The sequence below is a fragment of the Camelus bactrianus genome, chromosome 19, assembly GCF_048773025.1.
Source record: "Camelus bactrianus isolate YW-2024 breed Bactrian camel chromosome 19, ASM4877302v1, whole genome shotgun sequence".
NCBI lineage: Eukaryota > Metazoa > Chordata > Mammalia > Artiodactyla > Camelidae > Camelus > Camelus bactrianus.
Window position 1 is genome coordinate 23818400 of NC_133557.1, and position 23383 is coordinate 23841782.

General features: G+C 46.9%; 1 protein-coding gene across 3 annotated transcripts in view; it reads right to left on the reverse strand.

The window, feature by feature from the left end:
• The window catches only part of RIPOR3 (RIPOR family member 3), a 68182-nt gene extending 63364 nt beyond the window's left edge, over window positions 1-4818 (reverse strand). Inside the window, exons 1-2 of one of the 3 annotated variants that reach the window (XM_074347435.1) lie at window positions 4703-4818; window positions 4069-4226 (exon numbers count right to left, since the gene is read on the reverse strand). In XM_074347435.1, the coding sequence (XP_074203536.1) occupies window positions 4069-4071 (3 nt within the window). In that variant the 5' untranslated portion in view covers window positions 4072-4226; window positions 4703-4818. Of the gene's footprint in view, window positions 1-4068; window positions 4597-4702 lie in introns of those variants that run through there. The other 2 variants (XM_074347433.1, XM_074347434.1) reach the window with 2 other exon arrangements.
• Window positions 4819-23383: the final 18565 nt, after the last annotated feature.

Here is a 23383-nt window from a genome sequence, read left to right on the forward strand (position 1 = left end):
ATGTGGTTATCGAAATGGATCCCTTCTCACAACCTCCAGGGACTTCTGTTGTGCAGGCATTGAAAGAAATGGCCAGGGGCATCCCGTGCTAACATGGAAAGACACCCGGGTATATGATCAAGTGAAAAAAGGAAGATGAGGAATAGAATATAAGAATGACCTCATTCTTGAAAATTAAAATGATGTATACGACTGAATGAACAGTCTAGAAGAATAGGTTACCTGCAGTAGGACCCACTGAAATTTAAACTCAGGGCTGCCCTTCCTACCATGCAAAAGAAAAGAGAAAAAAATATTAAAAACCTGTTTAATTCATTTTAAAATTGCTGTGGGTAGGGTTCGCTTCCTGCCACCCCAGCCTCACTTCTCCTAGGCAGCCAGTGTCCCCACCTGGGCCTCCTCCTTGGCCGGGACTGTAAGAAGGCGAAACTGGGGAATGAGAAATATTTTCCTCTCGTGCTTGCCGGCCTGGGAGACTGGAAAGGGCCCACCTGGCTCCTAGGCTTTCTAAAAATAGAAAGTTGTCTGAACTTTCCTATAGGTTTGGCTTAGCTGGTCCTCCTCCATGTTCCAAGACGCCGTTTCGATTAGAGAAACATGCAATTGTACATGAAAATCAAGGATGGCAGGAGTGGGACCCAAAATGGGATGAAATTAACAGGCAGCTGCCCCTGATGGGACACCAGAAACACCCCACAAATGTGTGTTGGGGGGAGTCTGGAATACGGGAGAGGGGGAGCCGTGAATGCAGGGGCTGCGAATGCAGGGCCCAGGGCCTTTGGACTGCCTGAGCTGGGGCCTGGGATGTAACTGGTGCAGATAACATCTGCCCCACCCAGTCTGCATCCATTCCGGTGCGCAGGGCAGGAGAGAGGGGTTTGGCTGTTGGTTTGTTTTAGGCGAGAGGAGGAAGTTGAGGGATTGTATCTAAGACCCAGTGCCTGGAGTGTGAATCCCTTTGGGTGAGAGCTGAGAATGGACCATGGCAGGATTCCTGAGACCCTGGGCACAAGCATACATGCCGTGGAGCCAGTGGTGTGCTGGTAAAGGTTTAACAACCAGCTTCTCCAGGGAAAAGTGTGTGTGCATGCGTGCATGTACAATATGCACTTACACACTCATCATGCACACATACACATATATACTCAGGTTTACTATAAAGTGTATTGACATAAAAGATGTGTGGTACACAACTTACAAATAAACATAAAATGTACAATATTCTTTTTTTGTAAATTTCATATACTCAGTTGATTCACATAGAACATTTCTGTTGATTTTTTTGCCCCCAACTCTTGTATCTGTAGCCAACTATGGTTATAGTGAATGAGTGACTGTAGCTCTTTCCAGAATGTTGACTGATATCTGTCTCTAAGGACTAAGACAAAAGTGATCCAACAAAGAACAGGTTGGAACTTCCCTGGTTTGTCAATGAAGTGAGCAACTTCCTTGATATTTTGGTGCTATTCCCATTGCAACAAGCAGAGAGATACACTTTCATGTTTCATCTGCATCAAATTTTTCTCCCTTTCTTTGTCCACATCACTTTGTCTGTTGATCTAGACAATCAACAAAACAATAAATCAAGCCCTGAGCCTACTGCTGGCCAATTCCCACAGTGTAATTACTCCCACCGTGGCCAACTTCAGGCTACCAACTTGAAGTCACTAAAAAAGAGATTCACAATAGCACACTGTTCCGGGGTGTTTCCACCAGACAGATACAACAGACGTGAATAACCCCAGGAGCACAGATAATAGTAACATGTACTTTAAAAAAATGGAAAGTCGAGTTTTGAGTACTTAATGGCCTTTGTCTTTAATATAATTTATTCAATTATAAATTTATGAAGTTTAATTTTTAATAATGGCTCTGTTTAACGAGTTCACCAAATTCCTGAAAATCTGGCACTCGGCTTCTGCAAGCCAGTACAAACTGGCTCTAGCACACCACCGTGCCAGGACCCCCTGGCAGAGAGTGTCATGGGCTGGGGAGGAAGCCACTCCCTCCATCTCTGCCCAGAACCCAGAGCAGCTCGGACACTATGGGCAGGGAGTTAGGCCCCACCAGATGGGTATCGGCAATAGAGAAGCTTCTCTAAGTGGCCTTGGGGGCAGAGGCAAGGGGAAGCAGGAGAGGACGAGTCAGACAAGAGACCAGTTTGCGAGCACGTGTGAGACATCCCTTTGGAGCTCCCCAGAAAGAATTGGGGGACCCTGAGGGTGCCGAGGTTCCGATACGAATAGGTGAGGGTTCTGTAACCAGCACACATCTGGGTTAAATCACTCTGTGCAAAAATTAAGCTGCAGACCCAGCCCGGGTTTGAGCAATTCATGAAGCTTTTCAGAAGCTTGCGGGGCCATAGGACTGTCCTCGATGCCAGCAGCCACGTCTTCCAGCCCGTCTTAATTCCAGCCTCCTGCAGCGCCTTCCCTGATGCACAGGGGGATTCATGGGGATTCTTTAAGCTTGTGTCTCACCCGTGTTTGGAGCTTAAGTGCTTTCCAACCAGAGTCATGGCATTTTAGAGTTGCAAAGAGATTTTAGAGATTTCCTAAAATAACCCCTTCGTTTTATGGATGAGAGAAGGGGAGTGTCTTGCTCAAGGTTACAAAGAAAGAAAAAAAAAATCAAGGGGAGAACTGGACAGGGTGACCAACCATCCTGGCTTGCCCGGCACAAAGCGGGTCTCCTGAGACAAGTTGGTCTCCCTGGAGCTAAAACCACAACTCAGCTCTCAACTCAAGCCCAAGGCAGAGGACCTGGGCCAGTCCCAGAAAGAACAGGAGGCCTGAGTCAGTTCAAAACTACAACAGGATGGAATTTTCCAAGGGAAGAGAAAAGAAGAGGCCACATCTGGGTGCTAAGACTTCAAGCTCTGCCCAGATGCCTGGCACCCAAGGGACTTCCCACCTGCCACAAGCCTGCCATGGCTTTCCCAGCCCTGGATGTGACATGTGTCCTCCTTGTCGGGGCCAGGGAGACACTAGCTGACGAGCTGCATCTTATCTCTTGGCAGCTGTCACCACAGCTGCAGGGATGCATATGCAAATAACCTACGATTTTAATATGTGATTCCCCCAGGGGAGGCATGTGGAAAGCACTGTATGTTTCACAATTGTTTCGTCCAGAGGAGCAGTGGGGGCCCAGAATGATTCGAAACAGATTTTTGAAAAGGCAAAATAAAGTTGGAACAAAACCTAGCAGAGGCATGTGCCACTCTCCCCACCCCCAGCTCTCTCCACCCCTGCCTAATATTAACCCTCTTCTCTTGCGCCCCAGGAGCCTCCTATGACAGGGCAGCAAATACAGCAAGTGGCCACAGGCCCTCTCCATTCAAGCCGGGAGCCCCTGCCCATCCCGCACAGTGCACCCCGGCCCTGGGCTGCTGACATCCCATCCAGACAGTCGGAGGGCTCGGCCTGTTGCTGCATCTGTCCGACCTCTCTGCCTCCCTCCTACAGGTAATGCTTGCCGGACACCCCCTTCTCCTTCACCTCTGCTTCCTTGGCTAATCAATCTGAGAACACAGTATACGAAAGTCCCAACTAGTCCTGGAGGTGGAGAGTTTAGCGAAAGTAAAATCAGAAAACCGAGATCCCATTCTCCTCTCTGCCGCCGACCAGCTGTGTGACCTTGGGCAAGTCACTTCATTTCTCTGAGCTTCCATTTGCTCAGTGTACAACGAGGATAGCAATAATAACCCCTACCCCTCGGGGGCTGGTGGGGATTCTCTGAGCTAAAGCCTCATCAATGCCTGGCACAGTGCCTGGAGAAAGCAGACCCACAAAACATAGCAGTCATCGTAAAAGCCCCTTAAAGTCCACCTCGTTCAGCTACCCCACTTTAGGGATGGACAAAAGGAGGCTCAGGGAGGGGAAAGAACTCACCCAGGGCCACACAGCAAGATACTGCGATCTCATCTCTGCCTCAGTGCAGCCTCCCTGCTCTGGCTCTGGGAGCTACAGGTTGGATGTGAGAACGGACGTGCTGCCCTCCTCACAGCTCGCCTCCCTCTAGAGTCAGGGCCACACACCGGCTGCGCACGAGCAGCCGCTTGGCACTCACCATCCAGCGGGTCTGGACATTCAGGACCGTGTCACGCCGTCCTCCTGCAGGCAGCCCGGCTCTCCCTATTGCTGAAGCAAGCGTCGGCTCCCATCCGTTGTGGGACTCAGGACACGCTGGTCCCCGGGTCTTTCTCGTGCGGACCGCGCCACCGGGCTCTGATAAAGCAGGCGGCTCTTATCAGGCCTGTGTCAGGGTGCAGGCGGTCGCAGAGCCAGGACTCCAGGAAGCCCGCCTGGGGCCCCCGGGCCGGCCACGTTCCCCCCGGATGCTGCGTGCTGCTCTGGCCGCGGCCGATTGCCCGTCAGTGTCACTCTGAGCTCTGCCAGGGAGAATTCCATGCTGGCCCCCAGCAGGCGGGGCCCCCACCCCTTCACGTCCCACCCCCCACTCCCATCTTGGCAAGGGGACCAGGGGAAGGCAGCTAATTTCAAGTCCGCACGGCGTTTGTGGTCGTGTCCTGAACTCTCCACGATTAATCACGGAGCATCTGATTTCTGCTTTGCCTCAGAGGGGGGTGTGGGGACGCCTGGAAGTTTCTGTTTACTCCGTCCCGCGCAGGGTTTGTGCTAATCACAAACAGACAGGACGCAGACTCCCCCTCCCTCCCCAGCCCTCTCCTCACTCTTCTTACCTTGCCACTTTCGGGTCCCCCTCCTCACTCTTTCTCCTCGTCCTCCCTTCTTCCCTCTTTCCCATCTGCCCCCCTCCTCCTCCCCGATCCTACACACATCCCTTCCTCTTGTCCTGGTTCCCCCCAAGCCCCATTGTCCCCTCTGTACCTCCCACTTCTAGGATGCAAATTAGCTTGGCCTTTTCCCTTTACATCATCACAGTTAGTGGTCAGCCTCTTTCACGGCCCCTTTTCTCTTTTTACAACCTAATTATTTCAGGGTTTGCCCCACCCCCCCACCCCTGTTACATGTGTGTATGTAAAACTCCTATGCACTTGAAGGTGTCTCCCAGTCAAGGGTAGGGGTCCAGACACGATGCACTGCTCTTTTTGACACCTTGTCATGTCCCAGCTTTTGGATTCTGCACAGGGATGGACCAAGGAACAAAGCCCCCATTGACTGCCACCATGGAGAACACTGCCCCCGCCCCCGGCCACCCCACGCGCTGCCTCCAAGCCTGTAACACCTAGAGATGAATTTCTCTCTGCCGTCCCTTGGCTCCCTGCCACCCTGCAGCCACTGCAGATGAGAAACCAGGAATAAACAGCCCCAAAGAAGAGAAACTGACCCCCTCCCCACAGCCACACACACACATACTCTGAAGGATAATTTCGCAAGACCTTTGAAGACCAGAAATGAGCATAGGCTGCCCCACAGAACATCACTCACGCATGTCCCTAAGGAGGCGTGCACGTAGAGGTTTGCCTGGGAAAAAAAAAAGGGCTTATCATAAGAAACAGTGGAAATAAATATCCACCAAATAATGGATGGTTAAATAGAATGGAAAAGAACCATACTATCCCAGGTAGGGACTTAAAGGGTAGGCTGCGTCTGTATGTAAAAATGGAGATGGGTTTCCAAGACATATTACTGAGTGAAAAAGAAAGGTCAGAATGATGCATTCAGTATAATCCTGATTGTGTGACCCTCCCCTCTTACACACATATAAAATGAAATGCTATGGAAACACATATAAAGCCAGGAAAATAGTCTGTAAGAATATAAACCAAACTGAGTCATTACCTCTGGGAAAGGAGGGAGGCAGAAAAGGTTTAAGGATGCTGCTCTTACCTGTAGGAGCTTCATTTTGAAAAGTGAAAATGGACTTATCCATCACCCATGCCCAACCAGCTTCCTTCACTAGGGGCACCCCATACCCGGAGGAAATTTCATCCATCCGTTTGCCTCCTTGGACAAACTCAAAGAATTCTGCAATCTATTGGCTGAGAACTGAATGGCAGTCCTGAGGAGTGAATCCAGAAATTCTGCAAACACTCCAGTTTGATCATCTCCAGTTAGTGTCGGGACCCAGAGCCAACAGGGACTTATCACTGAGTGAAGTTCCTTGAGAGCCAGCGAGCTGTCCGAGTTGCTCCGTCATGGGCTTAGGTCTCCTGGAAGTGAAGCCAGCAGATCTAAATTTGAAAGCTAAGTATGAGAAAGTGATGACTTGGTTTCGGGAAACAGTGTCACCTTCTCCAACCTATAAAACATGAAAACAGTTTTGAAACATTTTAAAGGAATGAACGTGAACACGTTCAGACATTCTGCTGAGGAAAGGGCTGGGGAGAGAGCCCAGCTTCAGGGCAGCCGTTTCTCTCTTGCTCACTGGCCGCGCCCACGGCCACATCTCACAGACACGACAGGCAAGTGGGCCTGGTGCTTCCTACGTGCTGAGATGGAATTCTCCAGAATGCACTCTGTTCACTTGTCAGACACCTACCGGCTTTGGGAATTTGGGGGTTGGGGGTGGGGGGGAGGGGGTTACTGTAGAGAAGACGAAGGACATTCTCCACGGCCCCGAGCCAGTGGGGGCACCAGCCCCTCTACCTTGTCCTCCAGGGCTGAAGGGAGTCCCCCGTTTGGAGCCCAGCAGTCTCAAACTTGGGGTTCCCAGCCACGTGAGGGTGTGGCTGAGTGAGGCCATGCAATTCCTAAAGTGGGGCTCCCCTAGGGGCGGTGCCCAAGATGACTTTGGATGACACACAGACTGGGCACTGAGCAGCCTGGAACTCCTAGTGGGATAGTTACTTTGCTCCTGTGGCAGTCCTCTTCCCAGCCCATTTGGCCTGGGAGAGAGTCTCAGCTTCGTGCTAATCCGTCTTTAACACGTCTACCCTCTACTAATCTCCCTCTTGGACAAAGAGAAACAGGCCTCAGGCTTAGGTCGGCCGGCAGCCAACAGCATCCAGCTAGAATCCTGTTTGGCAAGTGACCACGGTTTTCCATTGACTTCCACTTTCCTATTTTTAAATTTTTTAAGTTTAAAAGGGAGTCCATCAGATAAGGGAAAAACTAACAAAAGCCAAATAAAACAGAGTTTAGTTAATAATGGTATATCAATACCGGTTCATTCATTGTAACAAACGTACCATAGCGAGGTAAGATGTCAAGGAGGGGGACAATTAGAAATCGGGTGCAGGGTAGAGAAGAGTTCTCTGTTCCCTCTTGGCAACTTTGCTGTACATCTCAGACCATTCTGAGATTGAAAGTTTAGTGGTGATCATTTAGTAATGTATAGAAATAGCGAACCACTATGTCATGTACCAGGAACTAACAGAGTGTTGTAGGTCAATTATGTATTTCAACAAACAAACAAACAAACTCATAGAAAAAGAGATCAGATTTGTGGTTACCAGAGGTATTGGAGGGAGGAACTGAATAAAGATGGCCGAAAGGTACAAATGTCAGGTTATAAGGTGAATAAGTAATAGGGATGTAAAAGTTGTACAATATCTGTGAAGGTTAAGAGTGAATCTGAAAGGTCCCCATCACAAGGAAAAAACCTTTTTTTTCTTTTTCTTTTATTTCGCATCTATGTGAGGTGATGGATGCTCACTGAACTTATGGTGCTGATTATTCCATGATGGATGTAAGTCAAGTCAGTATATTGTCACCTTAAACTTATTCAATGCTATATATCCATTATATCTCTGTAAAACTGGAAGAAAAATAAATAAAATTCAAAGTTTACTTACATATGTTTAACGGACCCAGAAAAAAAAAAATCCATGGGTTTTTTTGGTTTGTTTTTTGTTTTAATTAAAGTATAGTTGATTTACAATATGAGTTTCAGGTGTGTAACATGGTGATTCAATTTTATAGATTATACTCTATTGAACGTTGTTATAAAATACTGGCTACATTCCCTGTGCTCTACAACATATCTTGGTTGCTTTCCTTTTTTTTTTCACATAGCAGTTTGTATTTCTTAATCTCATACCCTTATTTTGCCCCTCCCCGCTTCCCTCTCCCTACTGGTAACCACTAGTTTGTTTTCTGTATCTGTGAGTCTGTTGTGCTATATGCATCCATCTGTTTTAATTTTTAGATTCCACATGTAAGTGATAACATGGAGTATTTATCTTTCTCGGACTTATTTCACTAAGCATAATATTCTCTAGGTCCATCCACATTGTTGCAAATGGCAGAATTTCATTCTTTTGTTATAATATTCCATTGTATATATACACCACATCTTTATCCATTCATCTGTTGATGGACACTTAGGTTGCTTCCATATCTTGGCTATTGTAAATGGTGCTGCTATGAACGTGGGGGATGCATGTATCTTTTTAAACTAGTGCTTTCATTTTCTTTGAATACATACCCAGGACTGGGATTGCTAGATCATACGGTAGTTCTATTTTTAGTTTTTTGAGAACCCCCCATCCTGTTTCCCATAGTATCTGCATCAATTTACATTCCCACTAACAGGGTACAAGGATTCCATTTTCTCCACATCCTCGCCAACATTTGTTATTTGCTGTTGCATGTTGTTTTTTTAAATGTATGTATGGAGAGAAATAGAGACAGCAAATGTGGCAAAGTGTGGACAGTTGGTGAATCTGGGCGAGGGGCATACAGGGATTTTGGGGGCTATTCTCTCAATTTTGCTGCAGGTTTGAAATTTGTTGAAACAAAAAGTTAGGGGAGAAAGTATATCAATGTAAAGAAAAATATTTAGTACCTAAGAGCCCAGGTGGTATATGAATGTGGCCAGAGTTGTCAAGGTGGTGCTGAGTTGCTGGCATTTGGGGGAAACAAGGTTAAGAGGTATCCTGGCAGGGAAATCTGCAATGACTCCAGAGGACCCTCTCAAGTCCTTTAGTGACCACACTCACTCCCCGTTGCCCCAGAACCTTCTCTGCAGCCCCCACAGGCATACACCTTCCAGTAGTACAGCATTCCTACTGCTTTCAAACAGTTTCCACATCTCTACCCCTTACAGCATCCTCATGACGTCAGCAGGGCAGGTGTCATCATCTCACGTGCCAGACTGGGGATTTCAGGGATAGAGATGAAAGAGGAAATGTTCTAGTGGGAGGCAGGCATGTAAACAGAAACCTATGATGCTAATTTTAGCCCAGGTAGTAAGTGCCAGGTAGGCGGGACAGTGAGGGAGGGGGACACCCCCAACCTGGAGAATGAAGGGATTGCCTCAGGGAAGTGTGTCACCAGGGAAGGAGGAGTAAACAGAAAGGTTACATGATACTTCTAGAGAACCTCTGTTCTCTGGCCCCGGGAGGCGGCCAAACCGGTAGCCTTCAGAGCCCTGCAGAACCTTGGACTCTACCCCTCTCCTGCTTGGCCCCCTTGTCCTTCCAATGTACTGAGCTCTCTCCTGTGGTTCCTCCAGCAGAACTCTCTCCCCTCGACCATCTCCCACTGCCCTCTCAGCTTTCACCTGGTTAATACCTTAATCCTTAACCAGCTGGAACCACTAAGGAGCCACATTCTTTCAAAGCTTTCTCCAAGCCCCCACTCTGGGTGTGGAGCCCCTCACCTGGACATCCTCACTGCCTCATCACGGCAGATTTGTGTAAGCAGATTTGTGTAAGCACACAGCATCCAGCCATGGCTCCTCTCCTTCCCAGCTGTATGACTCTGGACAAGTCACTTGACCTCTCTGTTTCCTCATCTGTAAAATGAGAATAACTGTAGTGCCTCCTTGGGCTGCCGTGTAGATTAGATGAAATAATACCTCGCTACTCAAAGTACAGTCTACAGACCAGCAGATGGGGCATCACCTGGGAGCTTATTAGTATAGAGTCCCAAGCTTCACCCAGACCTCCTGAACCAGATTCTGCCTATTCACAGGATCCCAAAGTGATTCACATGCACGTTAAATTTGAGAAGCCCTGAAATACTATATATGTAAATTATATATGGCTGGCACACCGCCAGCTCCTGTTAAGCAGATGTGGTTGTCATCATCGTCGTCATCATTGTCCCACGAGGTCGTCTGTTTTCTCATCCTTCTCCACCTGAAAGGAAAGACCACAACTGTAGTGAGCACCACTGCCTACTTAGTGCCCAGAGCAGAGCAGGCGCTTAATAAATGATCACTGAATTAAGTCATTGTCTAATTTTCATAGAAAAGCCGGACTGGAACCCAGTGGCCTCACTCCTGGCTTTCCTCTCTTGAGTTCATCACTTTCGCAAACCCCGAGCCTCCTGCAGATATGAGGGACAAAGTCTGGGATGGCCAAGGGGTCTCCCGTTTGGGAAGGCACGGGAGTGAGCTTGACAGGAGGCAACACCCCACTTGGTGAACTCTGTCACTCTCCTGCAGGTAGTGGCGTCAAACTCTCCTTCATTATCAGCCCGTCAGCACTGAAGGAAACATCGAGTTTCTGGATTCTTCCTGGAGATAAATATCCTTATCTATCACTGCCAGGCTTCTCCTCCACTCCCGTCTTGACCCAGAGTCCCACTCCTGACACCCCTGCTCTGCAGTGACCAAGGACTGATTCATCAGATAGAGACTGGCTCTGTTGCTGGAGGAGCATTTGAAATGAAATGACAGGTTCTCCCCCTTACCTCAGGGCCAGAAACCTTGGTTCAGCAGAGGAATGAATCTGCCCTGAAATCTGGAAGCCTTATCAGTTGGGGAGGTTAGCAAAGGCCAAGTCCTGACCTGAAGGAAAATCCCAGGCACCCTCCACACTCCCTTAGGGACCCTCCAGAGTCAAATATTTTCAGAACCAGCTCCAGTTAAGTAAACAGTGTTCTGCACGTGAGTGCCCACAGGGTTTCTCGGAGGACCTGACATTCTCCACTTGGTGACTGTCATTTCCTTACAAACACAACATTGAAAGCGATCTTTGCATTCCCAGAATGACTTCCCCAGCTGAGGAATTCTGCATTTCTCCTTGAGTTCAGGGTTGTTGCTTTATTTTGTGTTTTTATAACAACATCCACTAAACGCATCTTGTACAATTTGATAAGAACCCTCTCCCTGATAAGAAAGACCCCAATGCGTGTCTTTCTTTGCCACAGATTTCAAGTAAACACTTCAAAAATGTGCAGCCTAAATTGAACCCTGATGTTCGGAGCACTAATGGGGGCGCCTTCTTCAAAGCAATTCTTTATAACCCAACAGTTTACATGTTGCTGGAAACAATGGACTTAAGCACCCAAGTTATTTGGATTGGCTGGTTTCGTGCTGGTTGGAATCTGCTTTGGGGGGAGAAACAAGCCCTGCATGTGTTTATATTTATAATTTATACTGAAAGCACAAATACCTCACTGTAATAGGGCTACAGTGAGACACACTTGTGACCGAGAATAAGCACACGTGGAGGCCCTGTTGTTCTATGGATATACTAAGAGATTACAAGCTGCTGTTTCAGTGAAGCCACCTTCTCCTTTCCCACCCCCACCCCCGAGAGAAACACCTATGGCAGAAACCCTAGACCATCTGCCTGACCGGCATGCAAATGCCCTGACTCGGCTCTTTCCCAGCTGTCCTGAGACGGTGAATGTTCTGTGGCCCACTCTAAGTGATGTGACTACCTCACTCCATCCTCACAACTACCTAGGCATCATGTCCTAGGTATCGTGATCCCCGGGTTAAAAGGAGGAAACTGAGGCACAGGAAGGTGAAGTCACTTTCCCAAGGTCCCACAGCAAGTGGTTGGCAGAGCTAGGATTCTAAATCAAGGACTCTTGCTTAAGAATCGGCGTTTTCAACCCTAAGGTCCTTTTGTAATAAAATCTGCAGAACTAGCCAGAATGCTCCGTTAACTCAACTTTTTATTACAGTTAAGTTGGAATAGAAATAAGACAAATGGCAGGAAAATAAAATGAGATCATGACTTGACCAAAGCAAAACTGAGACCTGGCTCCCCAAATGAAACCAAACAAAATTTGGCAAAGAACAAATTCAACCTAATCTCCTCCACCGTCTCCACCTCCATCTCCAGGCCAGACAAGGAGATGCCGCGTTTGGAGGGGACACTACATCCATAAGAAAGACCCAGAGCTGCACTTTGGATTCCAGAACAAGGAACTAAAAAAGAGAATGCTCTCCTCTAGAGAGATTGCTGCGGTGGATTATTAGAATAAGCGTCCCAGTGCATGTGCCTCCTGGATGCACTGCCCTCTTCAAGGAGCTGATGCTGCATGATTCTGCGTGATTCTCCACCCACATGATCTGCTTTGATCAGCAGATTGAGGCGGAAGTGATGGTCCTCCGGCTTTAGAACCAGGTCTTCACCTGGCTCTGTCTTTGCTTTCACTTTTTTGGAACCTCAAAACAATACACTGTCAAGACGCCTGGGCTAGCCTCCTGGAAGATGGAAATCCATGTGGATGGGAACTAGGGCTTCTGAGCTGACAGCCAGACCACTGCTGTGTGTGTGAGTCTGGCCACTTGGACCCTCCAGCCCCCCGTCAAGTTGTCAGATGACTGTGGTCACACGAATGAGCCCAAGGGATGTTAGCAGAACTACCCAGATCGCCAACCCACAGAATCATAAGACAATCAGCTTGCCATTACAGGAAGCCACTGAGGTTTGGGGAGGTTTGTTACACAGCAGTTAGAGCTCACATAGTTGTGAGCATAGTTAAAGCGAAGGTTCTCTATTGAAACCGCAGCTATAAAGAGAATTCCAGTGTGACCCAGTATGACCACAGTTTCTGGAGGATTTACTGAAACACCTCTTACTGTGTCCTTAGCTCATTCATTAGGACATTGGGAGCCCAGTCGCGCTTTGGCTTTTATTTGCTCCTTAAATATTTGACCACTGCTTTCCACATAAAAGAAAGAACTATCTTTAGCACTGGGGACACAGATAAATTTGGCACAATAAGGTCTTCTAAGAACTCCCAGAACAACAAAGGAGGTAGACAAGAACGCTATTGTGTTCATTCAGCAAATATTTGAGTACCAGGCACTGTGTCAAGGACTGGGAATACAATGTTAGGAAAGTCACAAACCCAGACCTCGAGGGGTCAGAGTCTAGTGGGGAACGTGGATGTCAATAAAAAGAAAACACATAAATGTATGATTGCAAAAGGTGTTAATTGCTGTGAAGAAGCAGCCTGGAGTGCTCTGGAAGAGAGTCAGTGCAGCGAGAGGAGCCCAGGAAGGCTTACTGGAGGAAGTGCCTTTCACCTGGAAACTTGAAAGAGCAGGCGAAGTGCTGGCCAAGGAGGAGGGAAAGAATGTTCTAGGTCGAGGGAAGAGCATTTGGTGGTGGTTCTCACCAGGTTTAGGTTGACCTAGAACCCAACTCTATGTTACATATCAACACAGAGTGGTTTTTGCATGGTTTTAATAGATACTGAATTTTTCTGGAGTGCAATGACCATGTAAATTGTGAGAAGACTGAACTGTACTTTGCTTGGGAATTTCTTATTGGTCGCTCTTCTGGAGTAACAGCCCTGGCAGCAACTCCGCTCAGTGAGCGTGAGTGGCCAACATCCCACACCTCAATCTACCTCCATTTGTCGCTGTCACCTTCACAGAATTTCCACCTGTTCAGTTCAAGCACCTGGCTACATCATTAGGACTTCCAGCATTACAGTACATATGATTTTATTATAAATTACTTTTCACATATTCTCCTTCATTTTATAGTTTGAGAATTGAATATGCATGTCTTCAATATATGAGTAGGTAGGTTATATTATTTGTGAATTTCATGTCAGAGCAGACAAAGAGGCACTGAATCTGATATGGTTAGAATCACGCACCCCTCCTTTTGCTGTGGGACAGGGAATCAGAACTCACCGGAGGTCTGGGGCGAGAGTGCGGAGACCCAGGAGCAGTGTGGTACAAGATGAGGCTAGAGGAGGATGTGGGGAAATCAGAACCCTCAGACACAGCTGGAAGGGACGTGAGATGATACAGTCTGGTGGTTCCTCAAAGGTGAAATATGGAATATTATCTGAACCAGCAATTCCACTCCTAGGCATGTACCCAAGAGAAATGAAAATATATGTTCACAGAAAGTAGATTGGTGGTTGCCAGAGGCTGGGGCTGGGAAGGTAATGGAAAGTGACTGCTGATGCGTCTGGGGTTTCCTTGGAGGGCGATGAAAATATTCTGGAATTAAACAGTGGTGATAATTCTACAACTCTGTTAATATAGTTTTTAAAAACCACTGAACTATACACTTTAAAGGGGTGGATTTTTATGGCATTTGAATTATGTCTCAAAACAAAACAAAAAAATGAAGCTGAGGAGATAAGAGTCACCCCATTCAAGGCACTGTGGCCCCAGGTTAGAAGTTTTATCTTCAAACTCAGACCAACGGGAGCCACTGAAGGTCTGAGGCATGCCAATGACCCCATAGGCTTGCCTTTGAGAAAGATCTCTGTGGAGAGTGGACTGGAGATGGGCAACGATGGGCGGCTTTGAAGGTGATTGAAGAACAGCCAGGTATCTGGAGCCACACCCGGTTTCAGGCTTGAGCAAGCCGAGAGGGGTGCCACCTGTGGGGATGCTGGAAGACCCCATCGATAGCCGCTTTCAAGAAGAGCCATCACAGAGGTAAAATCATGCCTGAGGGGACAAGACCTGGGAGAAATTGCTTCTGACTCATGACATCTAGAAAGACGTTTTGGAAAAGGCAGCATTTGAGCAGGACTTAGCAGTTGGTTTAGGGCAGGCAAAGATTCTAAGGGCCAGCGAGGAAGAAGAGATCACATGAGCAAATGTATAGAGGCCAGGAGTGCCCAGGTTTAACAGGCTTCTGTTTGGCCCAGTCAGAAGGGAAACAAAAATTATGGTAATGCATTAGGCAGTGTTCTCCAGAGAAACAGAACAATAGGCTATATAGAGATATATGTGTATACAAAAGATTTATTATAGGAATTGGCTTATGCACTTATGGAGACCAGGAAGCCCCACCACCTGTCCCCTTTAAGCTGGAGAACGAGGAAAGCTGGTGGTGTAATTCGGTCTGAGTCTGAAGGCCTGAGGAGCAGGGACACTGATGGTGTAAGTCTCGATCCAAGTTTGAAGGCCGGAGAACCAGGAGTCCCAGTGACCAAGGACAAGAGAAGACGGGTGTTCCAGCTCCAACAAAGAGGACAAGTTGGCTCTCCCTCTGCCTTAGGGTTCTAGTCAGGCCTCAACAGATTGGAGAATCCCCATTAGCACTGGCGAGGGTGATCTTTTATCTTTCCTCAGACTACTGATTCATAGGCTGATCTCTTCCAGAAACACCCTCAAAGTCACACCCAGAAATAATGCTTTATCGGCTATCTGGGCATTCCGCAGTGCTAATGGGTACATCGGGCTGATCCATCAAGCTTACCTTCACGAGTCTACTTCTTGTCAACTTGACACCGGTATGCATCTCCCTAAACTGTACTCCATCTCCTAATAGGGACAATAACTGGGTCATAATTCTGCCTAACATGATACAGCTATCCTGCATCCAACCAAAACCACATTCATTCTGGCCAGCAGAGTGTGTCCTCCAGTTTCTCACAACTTCCCTGTGAGACATTAGCCCCTCTTCACAGGAGACAGGTTCAAAGAAATCTAAGGAACTTATCCTTAAAGTCCCACAGCTACGAAAGGCCTGGGTGGTTTTTAATCTCAGGTCTATTCGGAAAAAAAAAAAGTGATGTACAAGGTGGGATGAGGCCAACTTGTAGCATGTGGACTTTATTTTATAGTCAATAAAGTCATTCCTTCTCTTCCTGCGCCATAAAACTCATTCTTCCCTGCACGCCTGTTTTGTATTACACATTCCAATCCCTCGAATCTTTCGATAACAAGTTTCCTTAAGGGAGAAATTGTGCTCATTGTTTGGAAAATGTAATCCACTATAGCACACTCCTGACACCTATACATAGGGAGGTAGGGTGTGTATATTTCAGTGCCAGAGAAACCGTGACCTGTGAACGCTCTATCAATGGGGTGATGACAGCTGCCTAATATTAAATAGGAGACGTGTGTTCTTTCTGCCACTTAAACTCCCTGGCCTTGCTCTGAGCAATAAGTAACAAAAACAAATAGCTATTTGCTGAATTTTTGTTTCATTCTGTTTGGATTCCAATTGTTCAGCTATAATCATTTCTTTTATGTAATGCATTTTTTAAAATCTACTTGAATCTTTGCCTTATGGTTTTTTTTTTAACAGCCTTGGAAAAAGTCTTGAAATATTTTTAAATGGAAAGAAGTGGGGCAGGAGGGAGGTGACAGGGCTATGAGATACAGTGATCAGAACTTAAGAACCAGTGCAAACAAACCTCGTTGGAGAGAGATGGGACTTCTGAAAGGGGGCAAAATGAATGAGGACAAATGCCCAGCTTAGCTACTAGCTTGCTTTCCACCTGCGTGTTTATGCAATCTGGGACAACCAGAGGGAGACTGACTGAGGGGCAGAAGTGACCCTAGGACTTCTGGGATCCTTCTGGCTTGGTAAGGGCAGACACAGAGAAACCAGATTGGAGGCTACTGTAACAGTCCAAGCAAGAGATGATGGTGACTTGGTTCAGGGTGGAAGGTATGCAGGTGGTGAGAAGCAGCTGGATCCTGGGTATATTTTGGAGATCAAGATACTAGAACTGGATATGAGGTGTGAGAGAAGCAGAGGCATCAAGGAAAACGCCAGTTATAGTCATCTAGAAGACCCAAGGTCAAGGATGGAGTTGCCATCGCTGAGATGGATGGGAAGGCGAGTGGAGAGCCCAAGAGTTCTGTTTGGACCATGTTAGTTTGAGATGCCAAGTAGATATAAATAATGGAGGAGCCAAGTAGGCAACTAAATATATATACAAGGAGTTCACGGGACAGTGTGGGGACAGTGTGGGGCAGGAGATAACCACATGAGGGCCATCAGCCCGTAGCGGGTAGTTAGAGCCATGGCACTGGATGAGATCACCTGGAGGAGTCATAGAAGAGAGAGGTCCAAGGACAGAGTAGAAATGGGTGTCAGTCAAAACTTCCACCCCCACAAATGAGGAATCTAAACCTTACTTAACTTAGTCACCCATCTCTGGACCTCCTTCAGCCTGCTGAGAGTGGAGGATAGTGGGAAAAGAACTGGATTTAGACTGACGCCACCGGGCCCCTCCCCCTCACTGCGGGACTTCGGGCTCAGCTTTTCCCCTCTTCCACCGCCTCTGAAAAGCGGGGGAATACTACTTCCTGCACAGGGGATTGGAAGGATCAAAGGAGACCAAGATGAGAGTGTCACAAAGGAGAAAGAGCAGAAAATCTCGGTCATCGTTCAATTCTTCCTAAAGGGACCACGTTTGGAAATTCACATTTCATCTTGGGTGCAACCATGTCATGGACATTCATTCATCCAACAGACATTTCCAGATGCTCTCCTGTGTGCCAGGAACTGGTCTCCTGGCTGTAAAAGACACGTACCTGACTTCATGAAGCTTATTTTCTAGTAAAAGGACCAGGGTCCTAATAGCCACCTGTTACTGAATCTTACCTCTCTTGAAATTCTTGCATTTTGTGTTTTTTAAAGTTTATTTCTTTTTAAAACTTCTTGTGCTTGTTACTAAGAGGTGAGGCAAGATCATCTCGGGTTTTTATTTGTAAGCACTGCTCCACCGCTAAGAAGGTACAGATGTGTGGAGAATCATTACTGTATTTTTCTTTTTAATGTTGATTTTTCAGTTACATGAGCTCATCATTTATTTGTCAGATTACAATGGCAGTGTTCCGCTATGGTATCAATGAAGCAATGTAGTCTAAGAATTAAAGCAATTTAGTACCATATGACTGCACAACCCTCAAAAAGTGTCACTGAAACCAAGCAAGGGGCCAAGCCACGCTCAACTCTTATTTTTTCTGGATTCACTGGGCAAGCAGAACTCCTACACTGCCAGACATTTTAAGGGGAATTTTAAAAATAATTATCCATCTTTTTAAAGTAGAAATTAGACAGGCACCACTACCATTTCTGACATTTCAAGGGATGCTTCAAACCCCAGCATCACCATTTCCTGGCTATGTGACCTTAAGGGAGTCATTCTGCTGGCTCTTAATTTCCTCGTCCATAAACAAGGAATAATAATATAATGATATCTTGAGAATTAAGTGACACCATGCCTACAAAGGCGGAGGGTTGGGGCCAGGCCTCGCAAAGCCCTGAGTGTTAGGCTAACGGAGGGGGAGGGGAGTCCCCAGCCAGCCTGGGCTCCAGAGGGGGATCAGATGGCTCTGGCTGCAGCGCTCAGACTGGGGCTTCCCAGACCCGTCTGGATGTGGTGTCTGGTTCTGGCAGGAGGTCACCACGGTCTGCCCCGGGGGTGCTGCTGCCTGGCAACGGGGAAGGACCAGCGTGTTAGGTATTTGAGGCAGGCAGCTACGTGGATGTAGGCAGCGACGGAGACAGAGCGTCCAAAATAAAGTTATGGTCCTGGATGGCCCGAGAGATAGTGATGCCATTAACAGAGATGGATTACACGGAAGACAGAGAAGCGAAGACAGACGCTGAGATTTAGGAGAGTTCAGAGAGGGACTAGACTGAAGGGAGCGTCCATGGAATTTGGGGATGTGGCCACTTATTGTCCTTAAATAACCTCCTCAGAGCAACTTGCCAGTGATAAGTAAAAATGACTCTGACCTTAATTAAATCTAAACTCTGGGAATAAATTAGCACCACTGGAGCCTTTAACTAATGCTCCTGTCTGTGTTCAGAAGAATCCCACTTCCAGCTCAGACAGTGCCCTCTGTTGGATGCCTGGACCACAAATCCTGATCCTTTTAAACTTTACAGCAGAAAAAATCAATTTCCTGGAGTCTCCCCCCCAAGCCTTTTCCATACATTATTCTCTCTCTTATTTTTTTTTTCTCATGATTACTCTGTGAGAGGGTTACTCCTTCCAAGACAGGGAAACTGAGGCACAGAGCAGCCACGCCCCAAATCACAAAGTCAGAGCAGAGCTAAGCTTGGAGGCCAAGTTCTGGACCTCACTCACGATACTCAGCTGTCCCTGTACATGACAAGGGTGATTTGGTCAAATGGGAATCTGATGTTCCTCCTACAAGTCACAGTCTCTGTCTTAAGGGACTTAAGACACACGAGGTTCAAATTTCACATGAATATAATTATTCAAGGCTTTCATTCCTGATTCTGTTCAGGGCCCCATACCAGTCAGGGTAAATGGCCATCAGGCTCTTAGAGGTTGATAAGAACCCTGGAACCTCACTGGAAACAGAGTCAGGACGCTGTGTTCTTTGTTCTGTCTTGAAGTCACACATGACCTCCATCAAGCTCTTCCCCTTTTCAGTCTCTCAGTCAGCAAAAGGAGGGGTGAGTTCAACAGCACGTTTTTCAACTTTAAAATCTGTTGACGACGGGCGCTATCTTGGCAGAACCTACGATTTTAATTTTAAATGTGCACACCCACTGATAGATTCGTTGGAATCTATCCTTGAGAAATACACACATCAGTGCACACAGGACATACGCACAGGATGTTCACTGCAACACTCTGAGAAATGATGACCTAAATGCCCACCATGGCAAGACTGCCTAGATAAAGCATGGCGTACCTACAGCTTGGAAGGCAGCACTGCCAGGAAAAAAAGCATGAGGAAGGTATGTAAGTAGTAAGTGGAAGTATCACCATGACATGCTGTTGAGTGAAACAAGCAAGATTATATATGGATGGTCTAAACCCAGTGCTACATTTGTGTGTATGTAATGAAAGACCTAGAAGGAAGAGTAGAAAGGAGACTTTTTCTTCTACAAAATGCATGACTTTTATGATAGGAATTATTTTAAAGCATTCTGATTTGCAGAATGGTATATAAGTCTACGTGGAGCTCATCGTCGCAGTTTGAGGTCTTGGACTGAAAACGAGAGATGTGCACAATATTCCTCAAATTCCAGCGCATCTAGTCCTTCATGCTTTAGCGACGCCCAGCAATCTGGTGGAGTGGACTATTCGACAGGTGGGGAAATTGAGGCTGGAGACCCTGACGTTCAAGGATCTATTATACATATGATTGAACCCTTTGGGTCCAAAATGATTTATGTTCTGATCTTTTGGGCTTTCATACCCATGAAGGCATTTGTCACACTGTATTGTGACTGTGCCCTCAAGTACAATTCTACTGAAAATGTGGCCTATTGAATCTACTGAAAATGTGATCTGCTGAATTCTGCTGAGAATGTGGACCCCCCTACACTCAAAATTGGAGCTTCTATTCTGTACGTCTTCGGTGTTTTTCAATTTCATTTTTTCTGGTAGCTCATTTTTACCATATTTTACAAAAGTGTCCATCTATGCCAACTGCAAAATTTTTTAAAAACATGTCATTCAGCGCTCCTGTTTGAGAAGCACTGGGTTCCTGGCAAGAAGACAGTTGTCTAAACTGGCAGGCTTTCCAAGTTTGGTGCCTGAATGAGCACATCACCGAATAACGGACTGTAGGGATGACCGGGGGAAGCCACAGGAAGCAAAATGCCAGGATGGCGATGTCTCATTTAGGGCCGTGCAAAGGGTGAGATGACAGCTCAGGACTTCAGATTCACGGCCAGACTCGAGATGAGCATCCCTAAGCATGGACTCCTCCTGATTTTTAAAGGTGGAGCTGGGAGACCTTCTCCCCCCACGTCATGGAACTGACCAACCAGCGAGGACCATGTACAAATAAAAAGTTAACAGTCACTGTTCATGACTATAAAAGTCGGACAAGGTTAGTAGACTAAGATAAACATCTCCTTACCATCCTGAACAAGTAACAGGAAACACAGGCCACATGCACAGAACCCTATTTTAAGGATCTAAATGGAGGCCTTGGGGTCCATTCACCTGGGGGCGATGAAACTGGGGAGCAGGCCGGGTTGATTCCTGGGGCACAAGGTCAAGTCCGCCTTAAACTCTTCAGCTGTGTGGGGAACACCTAGAGCTTGAAATTTTTGCCTCTGAACATAAGCAAAAACTCCCCAGTCTGGAAGGCTGCCAGGCACACCTTGCTCCTTTTAAAAACTCCCCACTGGCACTTTCCTGAAACAAATTTTTTTTTAATACTTAAAGAGACCTGGAACTAGAAAAATGACGAGAACTCCAACTCCTCCCTCTCCCCTCCCTTCTTCTTCTTCTTCTTTTTTTTGGTAAGTTTCCCTGTAAAGTTGTGTAGATAGAAAGCAGAGTCAGAGGAGACCTAGAGGGGAGTTTTTAAAAAAAAAAAAAAAAGAAAGAGGAAAAAAGAATAGACCTAATCCCCTCATCTCTGTGTAAATCTTTCAGGCAAACCATTTATCCTCCCCTCTTCACCTCAGTCTCCACATCTGCAAATGGAAGAATACTAACAGAACCTGAGTTAACGTGAGGATTGAATATCAGAATGTGTGTGGCAGCCTGAGCCCAGGCCTGACACGGCGTGAGCCTTCAAACACCGGCTGGGGGCTCTCTCTCATCACAGACCAAAGTGTGAACCCAAAAGGGTCCTGGGCAGTAACAGGTACCATTTATCCAACACCCTACCATGTGCCGGAAATGGTGTTAAGTGACATCTTCATAATCTGGTGGAATTCTTAACACACACACCCCCACCCACCGAGGTAGCTGCTGCGGATCCCCTTTATGGAGGCGAGGCTCAGGGGGCGAGTTCCCCCGTCTCAGCTCAGCCACTCGGGGACTTCAAACACCAGGCCTTGAACCAGGCTCCCCAGCTGTGCTCCTGGCCGCCCCATTCTCACGCTCTTGGCTTCCTTGTTCTTGTTTTCCTCTGTGTTTCCCAAGAGCCTAAGACTGTGGGCATCAACTTTGGCTGGCTTTGTTGTTGTTCTTTCATCATTGGTATAATTTTACATAAACGTGGCATTCCTTTAAATTAACAACAACAAAAAAAAAGTTCAGTTCTTAAATGTCTCCTGAGGGAGAACAAGATTTCTATAAATGACTTAGTTCTCTTCTCCTTAATGTTGAACTTCATCAGGCTAAGTCACTGGGTCTCCGTTCACAAGTTGGGTTATTTGCTGGTTTGTTTTCATTTTGGAAACTTCTCTCCATAGTGAACCACTCTCCCTCCCCCTGAAAAAAATCCCATGAGGAATTCTGATCAGATGCTGGCGCTTTGGGCAGGTCCCCTGGAGGCTATCGGGTTTCTGGAAGGCTGGTAGAAGGCAACAAGTCTTGCAACCTGACCTTTAACTGACTTTTCACCTGTAGGACTGTCTCGGGGTCAGGGGAGAAGGACACAGGCAGGCTCTCTGCTTCCGAATAAAATGACGTATTACGTGAAGGAAGAAAAGATTTTTAAACCCGTCATTGAAATTCCCTTGACCCTATAAAAGGCAACCTAGCAGGTTCTGGAATCCAACAATTTGAGTACCAGCACTGCCAATTATCTGTGTGACCCCTGGCAAGTTACTTAACTTTTCTGTTCTTCAGTTTCCTTTATCTGTAAAGCAAAGGTGATAACAGTAACTAATTATATATATTTGTGAAGATGAAATAGGGTTTGCCAGGGACTGAGGGGTTTTCAGGGACCCTCATGGTTAAAACTGGGAAAGTCCTGGGCAAACCAGGATGAGCTGATCACCGGAAATGAGATGAGAGTAGACTTGTACACACTGACACACCTGAATATTTTAATACTCAGCCGTCTCAGCTGTTGTTATTCATGGCCGCCTCCGGCAGCTGTCTTATTCTGAGCCATTTGTGGCCATGATCCTCTTTCCCCCAATATCCACCTGCAGGGGCCTCCAATGTGCTTTCTGCAGACATTAGAGACATTATATGTGCTCTCTACAGACATTATATATATTATATATCCCCAAAGTCCCCAACAAATGTCTCTGCATTCCCAGGAGCAGCATCGAGAGAATTTATTATGTGCCGAGTAAGCAGCTTTTCAACAAATCCTGTCCTCTTTGCCCTCTCTCCATCTTCCTCAACTTTCAGGCAACACCTAACTTAAAGGTGGAAAGGAGGCAGAGGCAGGAGCGATGGGCCTGCACGCCCAGGACCACCAGGGACCACCGCCCACGGCCAGAAGCCAGCAGAGGGGCCCGGAACAGACTCTCCCTCAGAGCCTCCGCAAGGAGCCGACCCTGCTGACGCTTTGATTTTGGACTTCTAGCCTCCGGACCTGGGAGAGAATACATTTCTCTTGCTTTAAGCCACCCAGTTTGTGGTTCTCTGTTATCATAGCCCTAGAAAGCTACTACAGTGCCCTTACACAAACCAAGTCCAGACCTTCAAGACTTGCATCCTGACAGATGCAAAGGCCTCTTCACTGGTCCTCCTGCCTGCAAGCTCTCTTTCCTCAACCCCATCTTAAAACACCAGTCCCTGTCTCCCGGATCAGAAACCTGCAGTGACACCTGAGTGCCTGCATCAGCATTTCCCAAACTTACCTGAGAGGAAGAATCCCCGTGGTTAAAGTTGTAGGTTCTCTGGGCCCCATTCCAGACCTC